The sequence below is a fragment of the Paramormyrops kingsleyae genome, chromosome 17 (genome assembly GCF_048594095.1).
Source record: "Paramormyrops kingsleyae isolate MSU_618 chromosome 17, PKINGS_0.4, whole genome shotgun sequence".
In the NCBI taxonomy this organism is placed as follows: domain Eukaryota; kingdom Metazoa; phylum Chordata; class Actinopteri; order Osteoglossiformes; family Mormyridae; genus Paramormyrops; species Paramormyrops kingsleyae.
Genome location: NC_132813.1, coordinates 536,879 through 557,348, shown reverse-complemented (window position 1 = coordinate 557,348; position 20,470 = coordinate 536,879). Strand labels below are relative to the sequence as shown.

At 45.2% G+C, this 20,470-nt stretch overlaps 2 protein-coding genes across 5 annotated transcripts in view; one reads left to right on the top strand and one right to left on the bottom strand.

The window, feature by feature from the left end:
• The window catches only part of LOC111833943 (A disintegrin and metalloproteinase with thrombospondin motifs 8-like), a 63,462-nt gene that overhangs the window by 35,377 nt on the left and 7,615 nt on the right, over window positions 1-20,470 (top strand). For 2 of the 3 annotated variants that reach the window (XM_023792694.2, XM_072701669.1), the window contains exons 3-4: window positions 19,257-19,496; window positions 20,247-20,379. In XM_023792694.2, coding sequence (XP_023648462.1) covers window positions 19,257-19,496; window positions 20,247-20,379 — 373 coding nt within the window. Of the gene's footprint in view, window positions 1-15,585; window positions 16,989-19,256; window positions 19,497-20,246; window positions 20,380-20,470 lie in introns of those variants that run through there. The other variant, XM_072701668.1, reaches the window with a different exon arrangement.
• On the bottom strand, window positions 983-12,171 carry LOC111833941 (A disintegrin and metalloproteinase with thrombospondin motifs 15-like). 2 transcript variants are annotated; one of them, XM_023792691.2, is made up of 9 exons: window positions 10,917-12,168; window positions 6,448-6,580; window positions 6,174-6,341; window positions 5,991-6,038; window positions 3,700-3,983; window positions 3,419-3,596; window positions 3,162-3,337; window positions 2,665-2,840; window positions 983-2,579 (listed from the first exon to the last, which is right to left on the bottom strand). In XM_023792691.2, the coding sequence occupies exons 1-9, from the start codon at window positions 11,874-11,876 to the stop codon at window positions 1,826-1,828; spliced, it is 2,877 nt and encodes a 958-aa protein (XP_023648459.2). In that variant the 5' UTR covers window positions 11,877-12,168; the 3' UTR covers window positions 983-1,825. The 2 variants fall into 2 exon arrangements, with proteins under 2 accessions (XP_023648459.2, XP_023648460.2); XM_023792692.2 differs by lacking the exon at window positions 5,991-6,038 and having other exon boundaries at window positions 10,917-12,171.

Below are 20,470 nucleotides of genomic sequence, written 5' to 3'. Positions count from 1 at the left end.
ACTTTCAGCAAATAGAAGCAAAACTCATATAGCCTGTACCCCAGGGCTCGTTTAGGGGTTAGAATCAGACTGCGGGATCACTCCGCACTCTGTACTGCCACCATCCAATATCCGCCCGGGGATGATTTTACTTCTTTTTTATTACCAAAAAGGAAATAATTACCTGACCATCTGGGTTAGTGGTACCTTGTAAAACAGCAAGAGCTGGCGATAAATCAAACTCCAATTTACTTTCACAGGCCATTAATACAGTTATTGTTTTGTGAAGTTTTGCTGAAAATTTTTGTGTCTGTTTTTTGCAAACTAATTTCCCCCATGAAGCTAGTTAGGGTCTCCCCAAATTCACACGACACTGACTTCACAAAGTTTAACAGCAGCAGCCGGATTAGGCCAAGGCCTGAGATTCACAGCAAGGTGACGGCAACGTCTGAACCCATTGCCATTCATGTAGTGAATTCATTTGGTATACAAGCACCCAGTGGTAACTGTAGTGGCCTCATCATGGTACAAAGAGGTTTGTTGTAGATGTACTCCAGGGTTATAGGGTCTGCTTTGCATTTGGCTGGTAATCCGTCCAGGGTGCCCCCCAGCCTTGATTTTTAAACTATATTTAATCATATATCTGAACATCTAATGTAAGGTGAACTGGGAAAGATGCTGGTGTCTTGAATTTATTTTGAAGGAAAATTTCATGCTACAAGTGCTTTCTTTCTCAAGTGATTTTTGTTTTACATAAGTGTTGATCAGCTATAAAACGTGTAGAGATATGTAGGGCTCAAGTGGGATTGGCCACCTCTCTGAAAGGTAAACAAACTGCTCCTCTGAAATTTATATATGGCCCTAAGGTTGAACAGTCCACTCCTCCACTGACACAGGAAGTCCTCAAATGATTATAGCTAAGAGCAAATCATGGTGTCATGGTAACTGCTCTTGGATAATCACACCAACTTCACATGCCGAGACCAGGAAGTCTACAATGAAATCAGTGTTAAATGACTTTATTTGGAATAAATACTCTGAGATCAAAACATGAGTAAAAAAAATGATATTTACATGATTTATTTGTGCACAGCTGAGTGGATGTATACACAGTATACAATATAGCTGAGTCAGGACTTGGCTTTTGCAGAATGTGCAAAAGAATATAAGAAACAAAATTTCACAAAGACATCTGTAATACAGCAACCATCTTTTAGATGGAAGACAACAAATAGGTCAGCGAGATACAGATGAGGAGCTGGACTGCAGGGCTTCTACAAACTGTACAGATGACAGGAAGGGTTTAGACAGCAGGATATGGGGATGACATTCCTCTCGAAGACATAGCCATAAACTCGGAAACGCAAATCCACATCATATACTGAACAGTGTGTGAATGAACATCTGCGATCCTACATGCTGCTGGAGGCTAGGTGTGTGGCAGAGTGAGAAAACTATTTTTTGCAGTACGATGGCATCGCTGGGACCAGTGTGGATGATGGCTCTTCTGACTAAGGGAGGGGTCCTCTGTAAATCCAGTGACTATTTTTTTTTCCAACAACTCATTTTAAGTTCCAACAAGCAGTTTAAGTACTTCAACTGACTCTTAGTCTGCCTGTCAACCACACAAACACCTGCATGTCTCATTATTGCCTGTGTGTTTTCATGCCTGGTCAGAGGTAGATGTCACATCGCTCCAGCACCATGAATCACGGGGGTCACCCCCCCCTCTTCTTTCTCGCCCCTGTTTCTGCCCCACGGTGCCAGCAGACACATGCACACGTATACAGGAACAGGAAGTGTGTGTCTCTGAGACAGGGGCGGAGCCTCACCAGGGAGGTGGAGCTTAGCAGCGCTGGGCGGTGCAGAAGTCCAGCTCCTGTGGCTTCTTCCTGCCGGTGCACTGTTCACGGTGCAGCAGGCGGCCAGTGTGGGAGATGCAGCGCAGCACGCGCCGTTTGAAGCCTTTGCCACAGCTTCGTGAGCAAGGCGACCACTCTCCCACGTCCCAGGCAGGGCAGGGCTGCCCGCAGGACCGCGTGGCATCAGGCTTCCAGGCCAGGTCGCAGGTGCCTGTTGGCTCAAGGCAGCGAACCAGACGCTTCTGGAGTCCGTTGCCACAGCTGGCGGAGCAGGACCCCCATGGGCCCGCAGACCACGCCTCCAGGGCCTGCTTGTGTGAGGGGGGTGGCTGGTGCCCCCTGCTGCTCAGCACACTGTTCTGTGACAAACTCCAGCCCTCCTTCCTCAGCACCTTGTCCTCCTTGCTCTCCTTGGCCAGATAGAAGGAGTAGCGGACACGGGGTGGTGTCATCTTGCGCACAGAGAGCAGTTCCACGGCCAGTGGCTCACGTAGGGGGCCGATGGCGCGTAAAGTCTCGGCCGTTGCCGCGGTGCCGCTATAGCGCAGCGGGCCCCCCCGCACGGCCACGTCACGCTCACCGGCTGACACCACAAAATTCCCGTTGAGTAGGTAGCGGCCCTGGCTGTCCCGCACTGCCAGGTAGTTGTCGTCATTCACCAGACCCCGGTATCCGCGCTGCCGGATGTCGATGTTGGAGGCACCAACAGGTAGCATCACCACGAGGTTGTACCCATGCCTGGGAAAGAGAGGTCGCATTTTAGCTCGCTGGGGGTCGGAGCTGCGGGAAACATGCTGAGACACAGGACCGATGAGAGGCTCACATGGGTTTAGTGAACAATCCTGACACCTTCCTGCAGCTGCGCCCGTCCCCTCCACACACACCACACTTGTCAAACTTCTTGTCAGAGGCCAGCTGCCCATCACAGCCGGCCTTGACACATCTGCCTTGAACGCAGACAGCCGACAAGCCGGGGGAGCAGGACGTACCGTCCACCACCTGCAATGAGGCAGTGAGGAGGACTCCTTAAGAACGTGTGCAAAGCCTCATCATCCTCTTCATTAACATCTTTATTCTTACAGCTATTGACATGATTAATGTAAAAGTAAATCAGATACATCCCACCCTGCTTCATAGCCTGTTGCTTGACACAGGCTCCAGGCTAACAGTGTGACTCTGCCCTAGATAATTGAGCATGGAAGATGTATGTATGGATATTTATGTATTTTGAGGCTCTGCTTCTATATTCTGCCATCTTTTTGCTTGCTCTGACAGACTTGACTGATGCGAAATGCTAACTGCTAATTAGCCCCAGGTCACCTTGGGTGCGAGGACGTAGAAGTAGCCTGTCCCATTGGCTCTGCAGATAAGCTTGCACTTGTCCTTGGGGGAGACCCCCGAGTACTTGGGGACCCACACCACTGAGGGAGCCAGCCGGTTGGTGTTGAGGTTAATACTGTTGAAGGCCTCACACTGCTCTTCCCGGAAGCTCCTGCCTGTAGAGGGCAGTGCTGTTAGACCCCATAGATTATACTGTCTTACTGAGCATGCCATGTGAAGGTGGTGGGTCCTCCTACCTGTCTCCGGACAGGGCTCCAGGTTGCACAACTGATATTTCACTCGGGTTCCCTGGCAATACTTGCCCCCATTGGCGGGAATAGGATTGTCGCAGTTCCTACTGGCCAACTGGACCCCCCCGCCGCACGTACGGGAACACACGCCGTACACCCCCCACTTGCCCCATTTTCCATCCACCTGTAAATAAAGCAGACCCCACCCCAACAAATGCTTACTGAAACTGAATGCACTAATTGGCTTACAGGTAAAAGGACGGGTAACCCTTCCCCGTGACTCTCACCGGGGCCCTGAAAGCCTCCCGCTCATCAGCACACCCCCCCCGCAGACAGACACCACCGTCGCCGCAGGATGTGCCGTCAGCCCAGGGGAAGTGACGCGTCTGGCAGACAAGCTGGTCTCCGGTGCGGCCAGTGCACCAGAGCCGAGCGCAGTGCTGCGTGTACGGGCAGGGCTGGGAGCCAGCGCCGAAGGCCAGCTCACACTGCCGGCTGAGGCTGTAGCTGGAGCCGGGCAGGCTATCAGGCAGAGCCAATGGCTTCATCGGCACATCCAGCAGGCAGTCGCCTAGGAAAGGGGACCAATGTCAGAGAGTCAGAGAGCAGGAGGACGTGACCCTATGGCTCCCTCTGCACTGGATAACAAGGTCAAATCCCCAAACCATCCACTCTGTTAGGGCCACAGAGATCAGGAGTGCAGGGTGAGGCAAGGCAACCACCCACATGCTGTGAATTTAAGGACCTTCATTCATCAGTCAGCACACCTGATGCTAGAGTTAGCACTCTTAGTGTGATAGTAAGGCTGCTAGATTAGTGAAGAATACCAGCTAAAGTTCATTAAAAATCACCAGTGTGCCCAAAAGTCGGACTCATTGCTGCTGGCCTATAATTAGAATCAGCTACCTGTAATTCAGGCAGGTCCAGCGACTACCCGTAACTCAGATGGGTCCATCAGTTACCCGTAACTCAGATGGGTCCAGCAGCTGCCCATAACTCAGGCAGGTCTATCAGCTACCCGCACCTCAGTTAGGTCCAGCAGGTACCCGTAACTCAGGCAGGTCCATCAGCTACCCGCACCTCAGTTAGGACCAGCAGGTACCCGTAACTCAGACAGGTCCATCAGCTACCCGTAAGTCATATGGGACCCAGCAGGTACCCGTAAATCAGACAGGTCCATCAGCTACCTGTAAGTCATATGGGACCCAGCAGGTACCCATAACTCAGACAGGTCCATCAGCTACCCACATTTCAGGTGGGACCAGCAGGTACCCGTAACTCAGGCAGGTCCATCAGCTACCTGTAACTCATATGGGTCCAGCAGCTACCCGTAACTCATATGGGTCCAGCAGGTACCCGTAACTCAGGCAGGTCCATCAGCTACCCGTAACTCATATGGGTCCAGCAGGTACCCGTAACTCAGGCAGGTCCATCAGCTACCCGTAACTCATATGGGTCCAGCAGGTACCCGCACCTCAGTTAGGTCCAGCAGGTACCCGTAACTCAGACAGGTCCATCAGCTACCCGCACCTCAGTTAGGACCAGCAGGTACCCGTAACTCAGACAGGTCCATCAGCTACCCGTAAGTCATATGTGACCAGCAGGTACCCGTAACTCAGGCAGGTCCATCAGCTACCCGTAAGTCATATGTGACCAGCAGGTACCCGTAACTCAGGCAGGTCCATCAGCTACCCGTAAGTCATATGTGACCAGCAGGTACCCGTAACTCAGGCAGGTCCATCAGCTACCCGTAACTCATATGGGTCCAGCAGCATGGCTGGACTGTTTGTTGTCACTTCCAGGCAGCCCCAGCATGTTAGTTTTTAACTGCATTAATTATAATTACCAGTAATTACTTCTTGCATTCAGTACATTATTATGTCTAAAGTAACATAGGTTAGCCGCATATAAAATACCCTGAAAGCTAAGTGGAAACTGCGCACAGACATTCCCTGAGTACTGTTTATTTTTATTATTTTTTGTAAGCAAATGAAGCTAACCACTGCCTAATGTACAGAAAGCTGATGTCGGTTTATTATCCAGACAGCCATGCTTAAGGGATCCTGATTGCTCCATCTAAATAACATCGGCTGACAGCTGGACTGCAGCAGACGAAAGCCACAGATGAAAGCCACAGATGGACACAGTGGAGGTGCTGTGGTTCTCCTTTATATGTCTTTCTGTTCCTGTTTTTATGGCAGTTGACCACCTTGCATTTCACTGCTGGTTATGGTCTGACTGTATACATTGCATCTGACAAATAAATCTTTGAATCCTTGAATCCATCTCAGCTGGTAGCTTAATATACCAGGTGGGCTGAACCTCTGTGGTGTGCAGATGATGTGAAGGCAGCCTAGCTGCTTCTTCATAGGCAGCCAGACCTCCATGCCTTTTCTGCAGCTCACTACTCTCTAGGTGCCCACAATGCTTGGCTTAACGAGTCCAAGTTGCTCTCTCAGAGGTTCCCATGAACAAAGGGGTCAGTTTAAGATGACCTGTAATATTTATGAAGACCTGTTTCAGAGTAGCGATGCTAATACTGCATTTCTAGTTGTCTTCAGTATGCCCCTGTGCTTACCTGCTGCCAGACGCTGAGTAATTTGCCTGAGTACCCAGTTGAACAGATCTGTCAAACATATGTGGCTTCAGAAAGTAACAGTCTAAATTTACTGTGGTAGAAAAATCGGAGCAAAATTTGTAGGAGAGGCACAAAGAGGACAGCAAAGAGATGAGCATGGGGGTGGGGGGGGGGCAGACAGACCATGGCCACTGTCCAGGAAGTTAGTAATGATGGTGGCGCTGCAGGTGGACCATGGCTTGTTGCGGTCAATCTTGATGAGTGTGGGAGACATCATGTGGTTCTCCTTCAGCTGGCCGAAGTTCTCCTCGCAGGCCTTTGCGTTGTCATGGGGCATGTTGAAGACATGGCCTGTGCAAGAAACCAGCCCCCAAATCCCATCACACCCTTTCTCTCAGGTAATAAACACAAACAGGCATAACAAGGGTGACCCACGGCAGCCGCCTTGTCGACCCACCCAGCTCGTGTGCTGTGGTGAAGGCCGAAGGCAGTCCATCGTCCTCGATGATGGAGCAGCTCCTTCTGGGGTCGCACATGGTGCCCACGTCCGCCATTCCCAGCGTGTCGCACGTGGTGGCACCACACAGGTTCTGTGGGGACCAAAGGAAACCCGTGGTGAGAGGTAGCACACAGATTGGGGACCTGAACTCTGGCTCTTTTCAACATGTGAATGATCTCAGAGCTGAGGTCAACAGCAAAGTCCTCTAGGAAAATAAATGATCTGGTCAGTGATTTCAGCTGGAATGAAGAGAGCCAGCCTCACAGCCATTGGCAGGAGGAAACACCACAGACATCTCCTAGGATCTGATGGGGGTGTTGACAGCATGATGTAGGCGTCCCAGGCACATAATGTAGCTGACAGATGGGTCCCACGCAAAATCTTTCCTGACCGAAAGAGGACTTTTCTAAGAAAAGAAATGTGAATTTCAAAGAAATTTGAAATTTGCTTGAATTTACTGGAAGGAAACTTGCAGCTGATATGTTGGCACCAATAACCGTCCTGAGTGTCTTCCCTCGCAAAGCCGTGTTTTTGGTGGAGTTTGCTGTGGTAAGCTGCTAAGCTAAGGGTCGTTGGCAACCTTGATCTAAAAATAAGAGCAGAAAATAACTGAGCGTATGACTCTGATTTTTTTTCACCATTTGCAGACCTTCTTCATGCCAGCAGCTTGTTTCACTTAAGCCCCCTCCCCGGCCATATCTGTGAGCTGGGGGGAGTCATCCAGTGAGACACTGAGTGTAGGACTGTCTCAGAGCCAGAGGATTCACCAGAACAAAGTCAAAATTTAAAAAATAACACTGAAGTACATGAAAATGAAAAGAGGATGCCTTGGATGAACCAGTTGTATAAAAATTGCATTCACTGTTTTTTTCGGCAAACATGAAAGACTCGCAATGCTAATTGCGTGTGTAATTCAATGAGGACCGTTTCAGCTCAGCAGAACCCGTAAAAATTGTGATGTAGAAAATTACAACGCAATGTGATTTACTTTGGCAACTGCTCCAAAGCGCTGGAAAGTGCTAGGGGTCGATGCTGGTCAAGCAATTAACATTTATTCAGGTTAAGCTCTCCTTTGACGAGGATTCACACTTATTTTTACAGCAAATAAAATGCAACCCTGAAAAGCTTGAATGTTGCAAAAGTTGTTTCTTTGAAAGGCTTTATTCCTTTGAAAATGTGCCACCCATCCTGACAGAGTACACTAACAGAAAAGGTTTGGTTTCAAATGCATAAAACTTGCCTTAATTGGAAGACAGAAATTGCAAAAAATGCTGCATGAAATCAAACAGCCCTTTGTTATATAAATGCTGTTAGAACTGTAACTACATAGAACAATGGCACTAATGATCTGGAAAATGACAGAACCATTTCATGTAGGATTTTAAAAGTCACGTAGTAGATTGTCCAACCTATTTCCCCAAGGTCCTTCATAATTACAGAAAGTGCTACATAATTACAGGAAGTGCTGTCCTTTAATCTCTCCAAGACTCTTTATCATCAGCTCCATTTCAAAACTAAGACACCCGCTCTAAAATTCCCAAGCAATTACGCTTGGTGAAAAATGTTATTAAAAATAAGTAGTTTCAAAGTAGTTTTTGAACATTAGACAAAGGGATTTATGTATGTTTCCTGTAACTATTAATTATGTTACGTAATATATAGATAAGTACATTAAATCATGTCTGAAGTTCTATCTAAACTTTGTCACGTCTCTCTGCCACGTACTGCAGGCAGGTATCTGGCAGCAGAGGGTCGCCCCTTTAAGAGCAAAGGGTCAGATCTACTATAGTGCTGGCTGCCAGGCCTGCGTTTTAGCTGTGGGCCCCAGCAGGACAGGCTTACAGTAGCAGAGGGCTGCCCCTTTAAGAGCAAAGGGTCAGATCTACTATAGTGCCGGCTGCCAGGCCTGCGTTTTAGCTGTGGGCCCCAGCAGGACAGGCTGACAGTAGCAGAGGGCCGCCCCTTTAAGAGCAAAGGGTCAGATCTACTATAGTGCCGGCTGCCAGGCCTGCGTTTTAGCTGTGGGCCCCAGCAGGACAGGCTGACAGTAGCAGAGGCGCTGGCTCATGACTGCTGCATAGTAGTGACGTCAGTCCTTAATTTCTGCAGTTCTACACCCTGCAAGCTTGTCTTTAGTCTGATTTTTTTTCAGTGTGTAAGACACAAACACACTTGAGGTCTCATGGTTATCAATGCACACCTAGGTGAGGGTTACAATCCTGTTCTGACTGCAAAGGTCAGCTCTGTTATTTTCATCTGACAGACTGATTCTCCTTCAAGCTTAGATTCAGTCCCAGCTTGGTCTTACCTGCCAGGCAGGAGGGCAGGATGGGTTTTATTTTATTTTTTTTGCAATACCATCTGCAGCAGCCAGGGGGTGACAAATCATAGCTGCCCCAGTAATCATGTGTTTTTTGGAGTGATGGCCAAAGGAAGCTTCATGATCCACTTGCTGTATCTTCTGATCCAATTAGATGGTGCTCTCTCTTCAAAAGGAGGCTCAAAGCATGCCCCAAAGCAAGCCCCATCTACTGGGGTAAAAAAAAATACAGCCAATGGTTTGTGAAGTTTCATTTGACCATCACTAGTCATTGGCTAGGGCAGCACGGTGGCGCAGTGGTTAGCTGTGCCACTTGCAGTGAGGCTGCTGCCTCACAGCAAGAAGGTCCTTGGTTCAGTCACGGGTCCTTTCTGTGTGAAGTTTGCACGCTTTCCCTGTGCTTGCGTGGGTTTTGGCTGGGGGCTCCGGTTTCCTCCCACAGTCCAAAAGTGTGCAGGACAGGCTGATTGGTGAGTCTGAATTGGCCCTGTAGTTGTGGGTGAGTGTGAGTGCAGCTGGGTGAGTGTGTGTGTGCCCTGCAGTGTGCTGGCAACTGCCCAGGGTTGGTTCCCACCTGTGCCCGTTGTTCCCGGGATAGGCTCCGCTCCCCCGTTACCCCAGAGGGGATTAAGCAGTCACAATAATGGATGGATGGATAGTTATTGTCTAGAACTTGTTTCCTTAATGGTTTTGGTTTCTGTGATTGTTTAAATGGTTTCATAGATTGCTCAGAAAAAACGGGACCAAGAATAACTGCCTCACACATTATAGATTTCAGGTTCATGCAGCGATAGGTAACTATACGGCTTCAACTAACACTGTGTTGTGCTGTCTGACCTCATATAGAGGGAGAGTCTACATCAAGGTGTCCCTACACATCACTCTTTAGTGCAGAGGAATGGAAGAATTCCACTAAGGCACTGGGAGGGAGTGTCACATGGACTGGGAGCTGACAGGTGAGCCCCAGGCCTTCGGAAACTCTCACACCAAATGGGGATTTCAGCCTCAGTAACAGGAAACAGGCTCCCTGTGAGCTATGGGTGGGATTGAGGGCTCACAACTGGAAATGGGAAAAGCATGTAGAGATGGCTTCCTTCCATTGCAGCGCTCCCACCTGAAGCAAACACAGTCCCGGGAAAACAGTGCTGTGTAACTCCTGCTGGTCTTAGAAATGTTACTGTGATACGCTCCTTAATAGTACTGATGGATGCTGCATTCATCTGTGCATGGATGACTCTTAATTTTTTATTCTTTTTATTTCATTGTTCATCATTATTATTATTAGGTGACGTCAAGCCTGTGTTGACTAAGACGTCCTGTACGTTCATATCCTTCTCTTTTCACTTTCCGTTTCTGCACACAGAGGGCGACCTGGCTTTGGGTAGCTGGTTACGGATCTTTAATTCTACGACGGTGTAACGACAGAGGATCGAGATGCCCAAAATGTCATGGTTTAAAAAAACGCCCCCCCCCCCTCCCCAGAATTAAAGGGTCATATGTGCATCCATAAGCCATATTGAATGCTTTGGCTAAAAATGAAATTGTGTAATGGTTTGGGGAGACCCCCCGCAAATTTCCGACGCTGCTTTCTATACACACACGGTTTGTCTAGCTGCTCGATTTGGAACGATTTTATTATTCTAAGCAGCAGTTCTCTGTTTCGGCTGTCTGATTATCTCCGTTAAGCCCCATAAAACACGTCACTTCTATTCTGCGTGCGTTTTATGTCTCTTAGATGTTATACTAGCAATTACTATTTCCCGGTCGATTTACTAGCAAGATAACATCGACTGATCGAGCTGATGTGCACTATGGTTCGCGAGGAAAATTAATGAGCAAAAGCAAAAAAACCAAAGCATACACAAATAACACGCTGCCCGATCTCGTACGCTATTGTGTAAACATGTATGTTCGCACCTTAATATTTAATACAATTAAAGAGAGAATTACGTTCAGCGACAACAGATGCTTTATAAAAAAATACTCTGTCGATGTACGCTCCGTTTTTACTTTACTGTTACAGCAATACTTATGTTCGTGCCAAATACATAACTGCAAATCTGGTGACTTACTGGTTTAAAATTTAAACCAAGCACCGGTCCCTTACCTGTCTGGTGAATAAGATGGCAGTGTCCCAGTATTCGTGATGCTTATCATTGTTTTTATTCAACTTTTTCTGCCACGTGCAGAAATTGCGCAACGTCAGAGCGGCGTTAGTTGTAACTTTGGGTCCTTTGTCGGCTTCATTAATGACTATAAACTTGACGATCACGATGTTGATGGCGTTGAGGATGCTGGGGTGTTTGTACAGCTGGGCGGCCACGGACATCAGAGTCAGGACGTAATGTTTGAGATTGTCACCGTGGAATTCAGCCATGGACTCGTCCACAACGACTAGGGTCTCAACATATCTGGGTATGGAGGCAAATCGTTTCGATCTGCTCAGATTTTTAAAAACACCTTTCGTCAAGTTCCCGGCTTGATGTTCTTTTGCCATTTTATATTTCCCCAAAAACTTGAAGACATCTTTGCTTATAGGAGTGTCCACTGGACATCTGGTGGTAAAGTTGCTGCTTTGATGAGATTTTTCCCGCCGGCGTATCGTATGCGCCCTTCCTGGGCTTCCAGATAGTAGATCGGTGTCATTCTGCACTGGCCTGATGAAATATTCAAACCCCTGGAATCCGAAAGCGCCCTGCACGCCTTTGCACAAACTCACAGCCGCGTACGAGTCCGGCTCGGAATTGACATCACCCGAGTAAAAGCAGCGACTAAAATCAGGATTTACAGCGGCTTTGGATGCGGAAGTGTCGCTGTATAAGGACAGGGTAGATGCAATGAAACTGCTGTCTGGTAACAGATGAAGATTAAAATCTTGGTTGAACGCGGTTAATTTAATAGCAACCGGCTCCTCACTTGCTTCCTTCGCTTGGCTAAAGAAAATATGGTTTGCAGAATACTGGCGGTCCAGTCGAATTGGATAACAAATGTCACTTTCTAACGAAAGGATCACTTTGACCCATAAAAGGGCGTCCAAGATGACAAGCTTCCTAATAAAAATGAACATTTTGCGTCAGAGACTATGCAATTATACAACAAACCTTTCACGTAATATATATATAAATATTTATCTGATCGCTGGAGAGTGCCGGTAATAGTAATATGATCTGTGCATGCAATATTATTTATCCAGGTCACTACAGCCTACTGGAATGCAGCCGTCCCTTCGCTCAGTCTAAACACCTCCAGTAAGCTATCCGTTTCCATCTTGTACCTGTCTGTTAAAACGAGCCTCCGATTCTGCAGCTTTTATCCTTTTGCGTCATGTGTAAACACTGAAGATTTGTAATCACAGTTTTTGGGGAGGTGCTGAAAGAGCTCATTGGTCATCCCTCTAGGTTTATGTTTTGGCACCCGGCCAATATTATCACTTTGTAACAAGAGGAACAGGCTGCCCCCCCCCCCCCCCCCCCTCTCCATGGGGGTGTCCACTTTGAATTGCTTGTATGAAACAATCGACTTTATTTCCGAATAACATAAATCACAAAATATCAGATACAAGTAAATTTGTAATTATACCGTTGGATTTCTGAAGCCGTATAATCGTATTTTCATAACCTCATATACCTTTACTGATATTTGCATATCAAGGGATTCAACTTCTACTATTACACAACAGCCTAATTTCCAAGTATGTCCAACTTTAACGTCAAATTTAGGTAACCATTTAGGATATCTGACAATTGAATATTCTTGACGACACATAAGATAGGGCAGTGCAAATGTAACCAATTATACGTATATATGTTTCGTTTTATTCCGTTTTTTAAAACAAATTATTATTAGTAGTAGTAATAGTGGTGGTGGTGGTGGTGGTAGTAGTATTTAATTAGCAGTAAAAAGGGAAGATATTCAGTCGTATTAAAAACTAAAGGTAGATTTCCCACTTCCCGCTATACACTATAAACCTAAACGTCACTAGTAAATATTAAAAGAACATAAGTACAGTACAGTTTTAAACTGAAGATAAGCGTTCTCTTTGCATTCAAGCTCACAGTACAGAGTTGTGGTATTATGCTGGTTTTCATTGTAAAGTGCTTCCTTCCGTCATTGTTTGCATTCTGTACTGTGCACAGGTGTGCATGCGCACGTAATAATAGGACTACAATAGTGAAATTAACCGGTTGAGACATTACCTGATTACTTCATTTTCTAGCAAGAATAACCTGTCCTTATCCTGAAAAAGAAGCTACCCAAAACGAATAAGTCGATGTAGGCCTAAACCCACGAGTAAAAGTTTTGCTCATAGTTACACAGGTCATTGTCGCCCTCTTGTGCACAAATCACGCCATGTACTTTTGAGACCAGTTCGGGCTCATGTAATGTTATTTATATGGGCCTTTATATAGTTTTCACAAGTGAAAAAGTATAATATTTTGGTGCAGTACAATTTTTTTATATTAACAGAACAACCGTAAAGTCAATTACATGGGCTACAATAGCACGTGTTGTTTTGTTTAAAAACTCAATCATAGGTGTAGCATGTTAAAATTCAGAAGCACAATTGTAAAGCCTTATCGGAGTGGCCCTTTTAAAACTAAGCAAATATAGGTATTTATGCTAAAATGATCTGAATCAGCTTTATTGGCCAATTAAACAGGACAGACATACAGCAAAAAACGAGATTTCAAAAAGCAAACAATTAGATACAGTTTGTACAGAATAGACTTAAGCCAGAGGGCCATAGTGCAAAGATGATGCTCACTAAAGACACACAAGGTACAGTGGATGTTTGGTGATAGCAGATACTGCAAAGTGTCCTTCACACTTAAGTGTCCATCAGAGTGACGGCCTGTGGAAAGGAAGGGTTCATATGCCTGGTTGTTTTGGCGTACAGTGCGCTGAAGCGCCTGCCAGAGGGGTTTAAAGACGTTGTAACCCGGGTGTGATGGGTCTGCAGTGATTCTGCCTGCCCGCTTCCTGACTCTGCACATGTATAAGTCCTGAATGGAGGGCAGGTCCACACCAATTTATTTATGAGAGACAGCACAGGGCATTAGTCTGGGATAAACCCTAGGTGGGATGCATCGCAGGACATACACACTTACATACTTTTTAAAATGTCATTTAGTCCAGTGGTTCTCAATTAGTTTAACCTCAGGATCCACATTATTCCTTGCTTAGTATGTCACGACCAAAATTCAGTTCCGCCAGCGGAGAAACACTGATTTAGACTAACGCCCTGCCTTTGGACGGAAGGAGGAAACGGTAATAAAATATTAGCACCTAGTGGCAAGCGGAATCTAATCCAACGTTCTGGTTTCCGATTTTCAACTAGAATGTTTTGGCTTTAAGACACGAGTTTAAGAGGCAATTTCTCTGTTCTTGTACCAGTCATCTTTAATAGTTGACTGACAAGTTGTATTTGTAAAAGCTGAGCAAAGCTGCAATGGTAAGGGCTAAATCAAAACTCAAAAGATTCAACAAAACCGAACCATAAATGTTAAATCTACTCCGGTTCACTTTTTCACAACATAACTTTTTTGTGTATATTTTGTAAATATATGGAAGTCTAACTTATATGGATAAATAGACTGGGCTATCCCATAATAAGAACATAAGAAATTTACAAACGAGAGGGGGCCATTCGGCCCATCAAGCTCGTTTTGAGAGAAGTTAACTAATAGCTCAGAGTTGTTAAAATCTTATCTAGCTCTGATTTAAAGGAACACAGGGTTTTAGCTTCCGCTACACTAGCAGGAAGACTATTCCATACTCTAACTACACGCTGTGTAAAGTGCTTCCTCAAATTTGTTTTATGGCCACGAGTTCTAGTATTTAAACTAATACAATTATTACATAATTGTGACATATGTGTACTATTCTGTAATCAAAAGAAGATACAGATAAACTATATCAACTAATACGTATAATTATATTATGCAGGCCTATGTCAGAACCCTTCTGTATGACATCAGGAGCTGACTGAATTTGTCATTATGTAATAGTATAGACCTGTTGCGTTTGTGGTGCAAGGTTTAAACTGAGATATCACTGCTTATATTTATAAAAAGCCAGGCTTTGCAGTTCCAACTATGAAAATGTGTATTGCCGTAAATGTGATTACTGTAATGAGACGAAAGCAACAAAATGTTTTTTTTTTCTTTCAAATAATCACTTGCATGCGGTTTTTAGGCTACAGACTCTAGCAGTAAACGTGGGTTAAATTTATAGGCCTGCCTATTTGTAAACTTACTTAGGACGTTAGCTCAGAGTCACAAAATAAAAATTCAGGAAAAAATGTAAAATGAATATTTTAATTATTATAATTATTTTTTCAAGGTTTTTCGTCCATGGTTTAATCAGTATGTAACCATTTTGTCACGGACTATTAATATGAATCCTAAGCAATTTTGTCACATAAACAGTCTTTGTCCAAAATAAGTGTCAGCGATAATATTTTAAATATGCACTTCAGTTTTATTTGATTCATAGATAACGCACTTACCGTTGAGATTACTTGATAATTTGACATCGCATTACCGAAGATATCGTGCTTAGCATCAGTGGGATATGATATTTTAAATTCTTTATTCAGCATCGATGGCTGACATGCTACAGTCAAGTATTTCTATGCAGGACTTATCCTTTAAAAAGGTTGTTTCGGCCTAATGAAAATTAAAGAACAGGCCCATATTTTTGTCGCCGACGTGTAGCCCAATATGTGTTTATGCAATAAGAGAATGGAAAATCCTTGGCTTGTGTGTGATGCAGTCGTGCGGTGCTGAAGGAATAGGCCAGCGGACTGCTGGCTATGTGTACTGCGGGCAATTCGCAGCGCAAAAGCAGGCGCTGCGCACTGGCGTAATAATAGCTGTCTGCTAGTCAAAGCGGTGCTATTTAAGAAGGGGGGAGTGTCCGCCAGCCCTCATTGGATCGCTGTGATTCAGGGGTTTCTAGTGAAGTTCGAGAGGGTGGAGAGAGCGATACGGCGAACGATATCAAAAATAAACCTCTTTAGTCTAAGAAGGGCAAGAAGGTATAAATACCACCGTTACTAGTAACCTCCGCTGGTGCCGCGGAGTAGATAGTTCAGGGTTTAGATCTTTCACCACTAGTATGCAGGGCTAACTGTAACAATAATGTTAGAAAATTCTAGACCAAGACTGGTTTTACAGTACTGATGTTAGAATGATTTAGAACAACCTCCGCAGGATTGGTTTTCTATATGTTTAATTCCTTCTATTCGAGAATCGTTACAATCGAGTTATTGTAGCTCTTATATTAAGTGAATAGCAGTTTAATATATACTTATGTATATGTGTGTAACCATTACTGGAATCAGGAGATATTTATTTAGCGCTTAAAATAGAAAGTGAATAGAAGAGAAAGCGTTTTCCATTTATTAATTTTCAAACACTGATTGTGTAAGATGCGTTCAAGATACATTATACTTTTATTAGTTCTCTATGTTACAAACTTCGCACTTTCTGAGCTGTATGAATCGGAAGAAGTTCTACCTGTTAAGTTAAAACGGAGAAGCGGCGGTCGCTTTTGGAAACGGAGTGAAGAAAAACCCAGTTTCAGAATTATGGCCTTCGGTAAAAACTTCGTTTTAAATCTGACGCCCGACAACAGCTTTTTATCTCCAAATCTAAAGATTCAGCGCATTAAAAGGAAGCAATTGTCAGCCCTGGTTCATGCTGCAGACTCACGAGATGCATCCAGTTTCAGAGTTGAAACAGATCTTCTCAAAAATATTAACTGGACAGAGGAGGCTGAAGGAAATCTCAGAAGTTGTTTCTACTCGGGGACTGTGGACTTCAACCAAGACTCTGTTGTTGCTGTCAGTCTGTGTAACGGGATCCACGGATCGTTTATAACGGAAGGAGACGAGTATTTAATTGAGCCCAAACTCGCTCACCGTGGCTCTCCCCTGCAATCCACTACACAGTTGCACGTTGTCAAAAGACGGGTTTTTGCGAACACACACGGCGACCACAGAGGCACATCCGACTTAAAAGAAGGGAACAATGAGACAACCGGAGGAGGCACCTTGTCCGAACGAAGTGTGACTGAGCAGGCGAGGAACAGGCGTTTCGTGTCGGCACCGAGATATGTGGAAACACTGGTGGTAGCGGATTCATCAATGGCACATTTCCACGGCGACGAAATAAAGGTATGCCTTTTTCTCCCGTGTTTCATAATGCTTATTATGTAGTATTTACGTTTATATATATATATATATATATATATATATATATATATATATATATATATATATATATATATATATATGTGTGTGTGTGTGTATATATATATATATACACACACACACACAAATGAGTATTTCATACAATTTCAGAGAACTTTAATTCACAGTGCACTTCCAAATCTTACATATTTATATACAGGCATGTAGTAGGCCTTTTTGTAACAACACTCGATTTCGGTGACGTTTAAGTGCACGGCCAGCACGATTTAGCCAATCCACATTATTCGTGAAATAAAACGTGCAGCATTTTATTGGTGAAGCACACGATTAATTCTTCTTTGGTTTGCCTCCAACAGGGCGATAAATAAAATAAAATATTTTTTTCAGAATGTAATATATTAAGTTCAAGTGGTAGGTAGAAGCTTCAGTAACACGTACTCAGTAACTTTTTTCACGGTCTCGATGTAATGTTCTTAACCCAAAGCAGTCGATGCTTCTTCGGGTGGGATCTGACACATCACGCGCGGGCGCTCCAGTGTCTGCGGACTACCCAGGTCGTTGTGAGACGTGTTCGCTGTAATATAAAATAGGCTTGAAGCCTTTCTAAATAGAGCACTTTTTTCCCACGCATTCGTATCCGCCTTGCCGTCACGAATGTGCTTAGTTCACTGGCACTTTTCTTCTTTTCATTCTTGAAAAGGTCATAATTACCGTGAAATAAATTCAGTCACCTTGGGGGTGGGGAGCTCTTGGTGATCTTCACATCTTGACATGCGCCGACAACGAATCCCTTCCTAAAACATTGTTCCCTGATTCAACGGGAGTTAACTGAAGGGGAAAAAATCCTTTTACGTTGAAAATGCCCAAGGCTCTATCCAAACCACCCATCAATCATCACGTACAAGAGCCTGTGAATTTTGTCCAGTGCCATTGATCCTGCTTTCTTATGGGACGATAACCGGCTTTAGGACGGTCTAACCCATCTACCAATTCCAATTATCTGAAAGGGTCCATTTAAACAATTATATGTTCACTATTTCAGTTATATGTGCATTAATTTTTAATTAGTTTTCTTTTCTTAGCCTATAGTTTATTAAAATTTAGCCTATACATTTATTAAGTGTTAAGCGTAATGTTCTGCGATTTTAATATCGCAGCCTTGCATTTATTGAAAAACGTCGTTTCTTTACATAGGAAGTCCTGCAATTGGCGAACAGAGAATTAAGGCAGCCTCTTTAACAAGCAAAGAAGAGTAAGTCCAGATTAAATAAGTAATGCATTTCCGTGCTGTTCAAGAAAGTGTTACTAGTGCACGTTTATCCTTTTTCTAGGAAAAAAAATTAAGAAAAAGAAAAAATAAATAAAACAAGTATTTTCAAACCCACACATACCTCCTAAATTTACAAATAATTTATATGAGCGAAAAAATGTTGTCCTTAAGAGGAAAGAGAGAGTGAGGGATGATCGCTTATTTGTCAGATGTATTTCCGTTATATTTACTTTTTCTGCCAAATCTGAAATTCTTTCTTAGTAACGAAATGGAACGGCTTATCAGCCACACATATCCGGAGAGCCAATATGTGAAGGGAGAGGGTCGATGACATGTGTGTCAAAGTCGTGTCCTCTTTCGGCAGAGACTAGCAGCTAGCAGGTCGCTGACTTAAAAGCGAAGCGTTTGGTTAGTGAGTGAGGCGGACCCAGCGCGTTTCCTCTCCAGGGCTTTCCGTGGTAGCGTGCCTCGCGCATTCCCGGTAGCTCGTAAAAACCATCCATACATCTAACTGCTTATCCTGATCGGGGTCACGAGGGCTCATAAAGCTGTGCTTACAGCCTGCTGCTTCTCAAACGGTGCCATACGTCAACAGAAAATTCTCTGTGGTATGTTTCATAGGAGGGGAGGACAAAAAGAGGAATGTAACACTATTAATGTTCCTGTCTCTTTCTGGATTGCTTTGGAATAAACGGTATCAGAGATTCGAGAAAAATTAGCCAGTGTATCTTTTGAAAATTTCAGATGTGGTTCAACAGGACAAACAAACCTCTGACACTGAGGGTTGAATGGTGGCCCTCGGTGAGCCTGGTTTATAGCGGCTGCTTTTGAGTTAAGAGCATAATAATCCATCATAAGTATGTGAGGTCAGGCTGGCTTCTGGGAAAGTGTGCAGCCCTGCTGTCTTGGTGTTTGTGTCAGGAAGCCCGCATGCGCCTGTGCATGCCTTCCTCTCCCTGCAGCACTACGTGCTGACGCTCATCGCCATGGTCGCCCACATCTACAAGCACCCCAGCATAAAGAATTCCATCAGCGTGGTGGTGGTGAAGATGCTGGTCGTGGAAGATGAGGACCTGGGGCCGTCTGTCTCCAGCAATGGGGGTGTGACGCTGCGCAGCTTCTGTGCCTGGCAGCAGCTGTTCAACCCCCCCAGCCAGAGACACCCGGAGCACTATGACACAGCTCTACTCTTCACCAGAGAGGTAGCAGACCCTATTTGGCTTGGACTTTGTTTACTGCCCTGACATCATCATTATGATATCATCACAGCATAATTGTGGCATCATTGATAGTTGCAGTGTTACTATGACATCATTGTGATGTGATTGTGATATCAACACGACATTGTGGTAATGTCACTATAGCATCGCTGGGCCATCAGTAGTGGGTAGTCATTTAAAACATACAGAAAAGCCATTGAGCACTAAGTTACTGCTAGATTTTTGCCACTGGCGTTATGGGTCCACTGGCTTACTGAGTATGAGGTATTTTCCAGAAACTTAATGCAGTGACAGCGCCATAATACAGTGGGAAGGTAAACACATGGCTCCTGCACATTGGCTGGCAGGGATGGAGGGCTGGGCATGCGCTGGAAGATCAGAGCCCCACTGCATCCCGTAGTATGGAGAGGCAGGGCGCTGCTCCCCCCTCAGGACACAGATGTGGTTTGAATCACATATTGCACGCCTGGTGGTCTGTCACAAGCCCAAGACTGGTGTGCACCGGTCACAAGGAATTCGACATGAGGGGGAAACTCGAGCATGTTAGTTAAAACACATGCTGGATGGCACAGACTCCCCACGCTCCCGCTTCTTCTCATCAGGGCGTTTTTCCAGGAGTATTTATTTGCTTGGGTTTACAATGGAAACACTGACAGTCATGGCGCGCTGGCGAGCCTGTGACTGGGCCTGGGATGGCATGCCTGCCCTGACACAGCCTGCCCTCACCTCTAGGACATCTGTGGGCACCAGAGCTGTGACACGCTGGGCGTTGCTGACGTGGGCACCATGTGTGACCCCAAGAGGAGCTGCTCCGTCATCGAGGACAACGGGCTGCAGGCTGCTTTCACGACCGCCCACGAGCTTGGTGAGGCTCGGGGAGACCAGAACACTGTGCGGGTTCTGCAGGTTTGGGGCTTACGCTCTTATCTGGAGAGGTTAGAGAAGCTTCTCCCAGC

What these genes read in the sequence shown, in the direction of transcription:
- LOC111833941 (XM_023792691.2), bottom strand. Translation starts at nt 11,876, where the DNA reads ATGTTCATTTTTATTAGGAAGCTTGTCATCTTGGACGCCCTTTTATGG. An exon ending in CACCACAGCACACGAGCTGG is followed by an intron (nt 6,342 to 6,447) that starts GTGGGTCGACAA and finishes TTTCTTGCACAG; the next exon opens with GCCATGTCTTCAACATGCCC. An exon ending in GGGAGGCTTTCAGGGCCCCG is followed by an intron (nt 3,597 to 3,699) that starts GTGAGAGTCACG and finishes CTTTATTTACAG; the next exon opens with GTGGATGGAAAATGGGGCAA.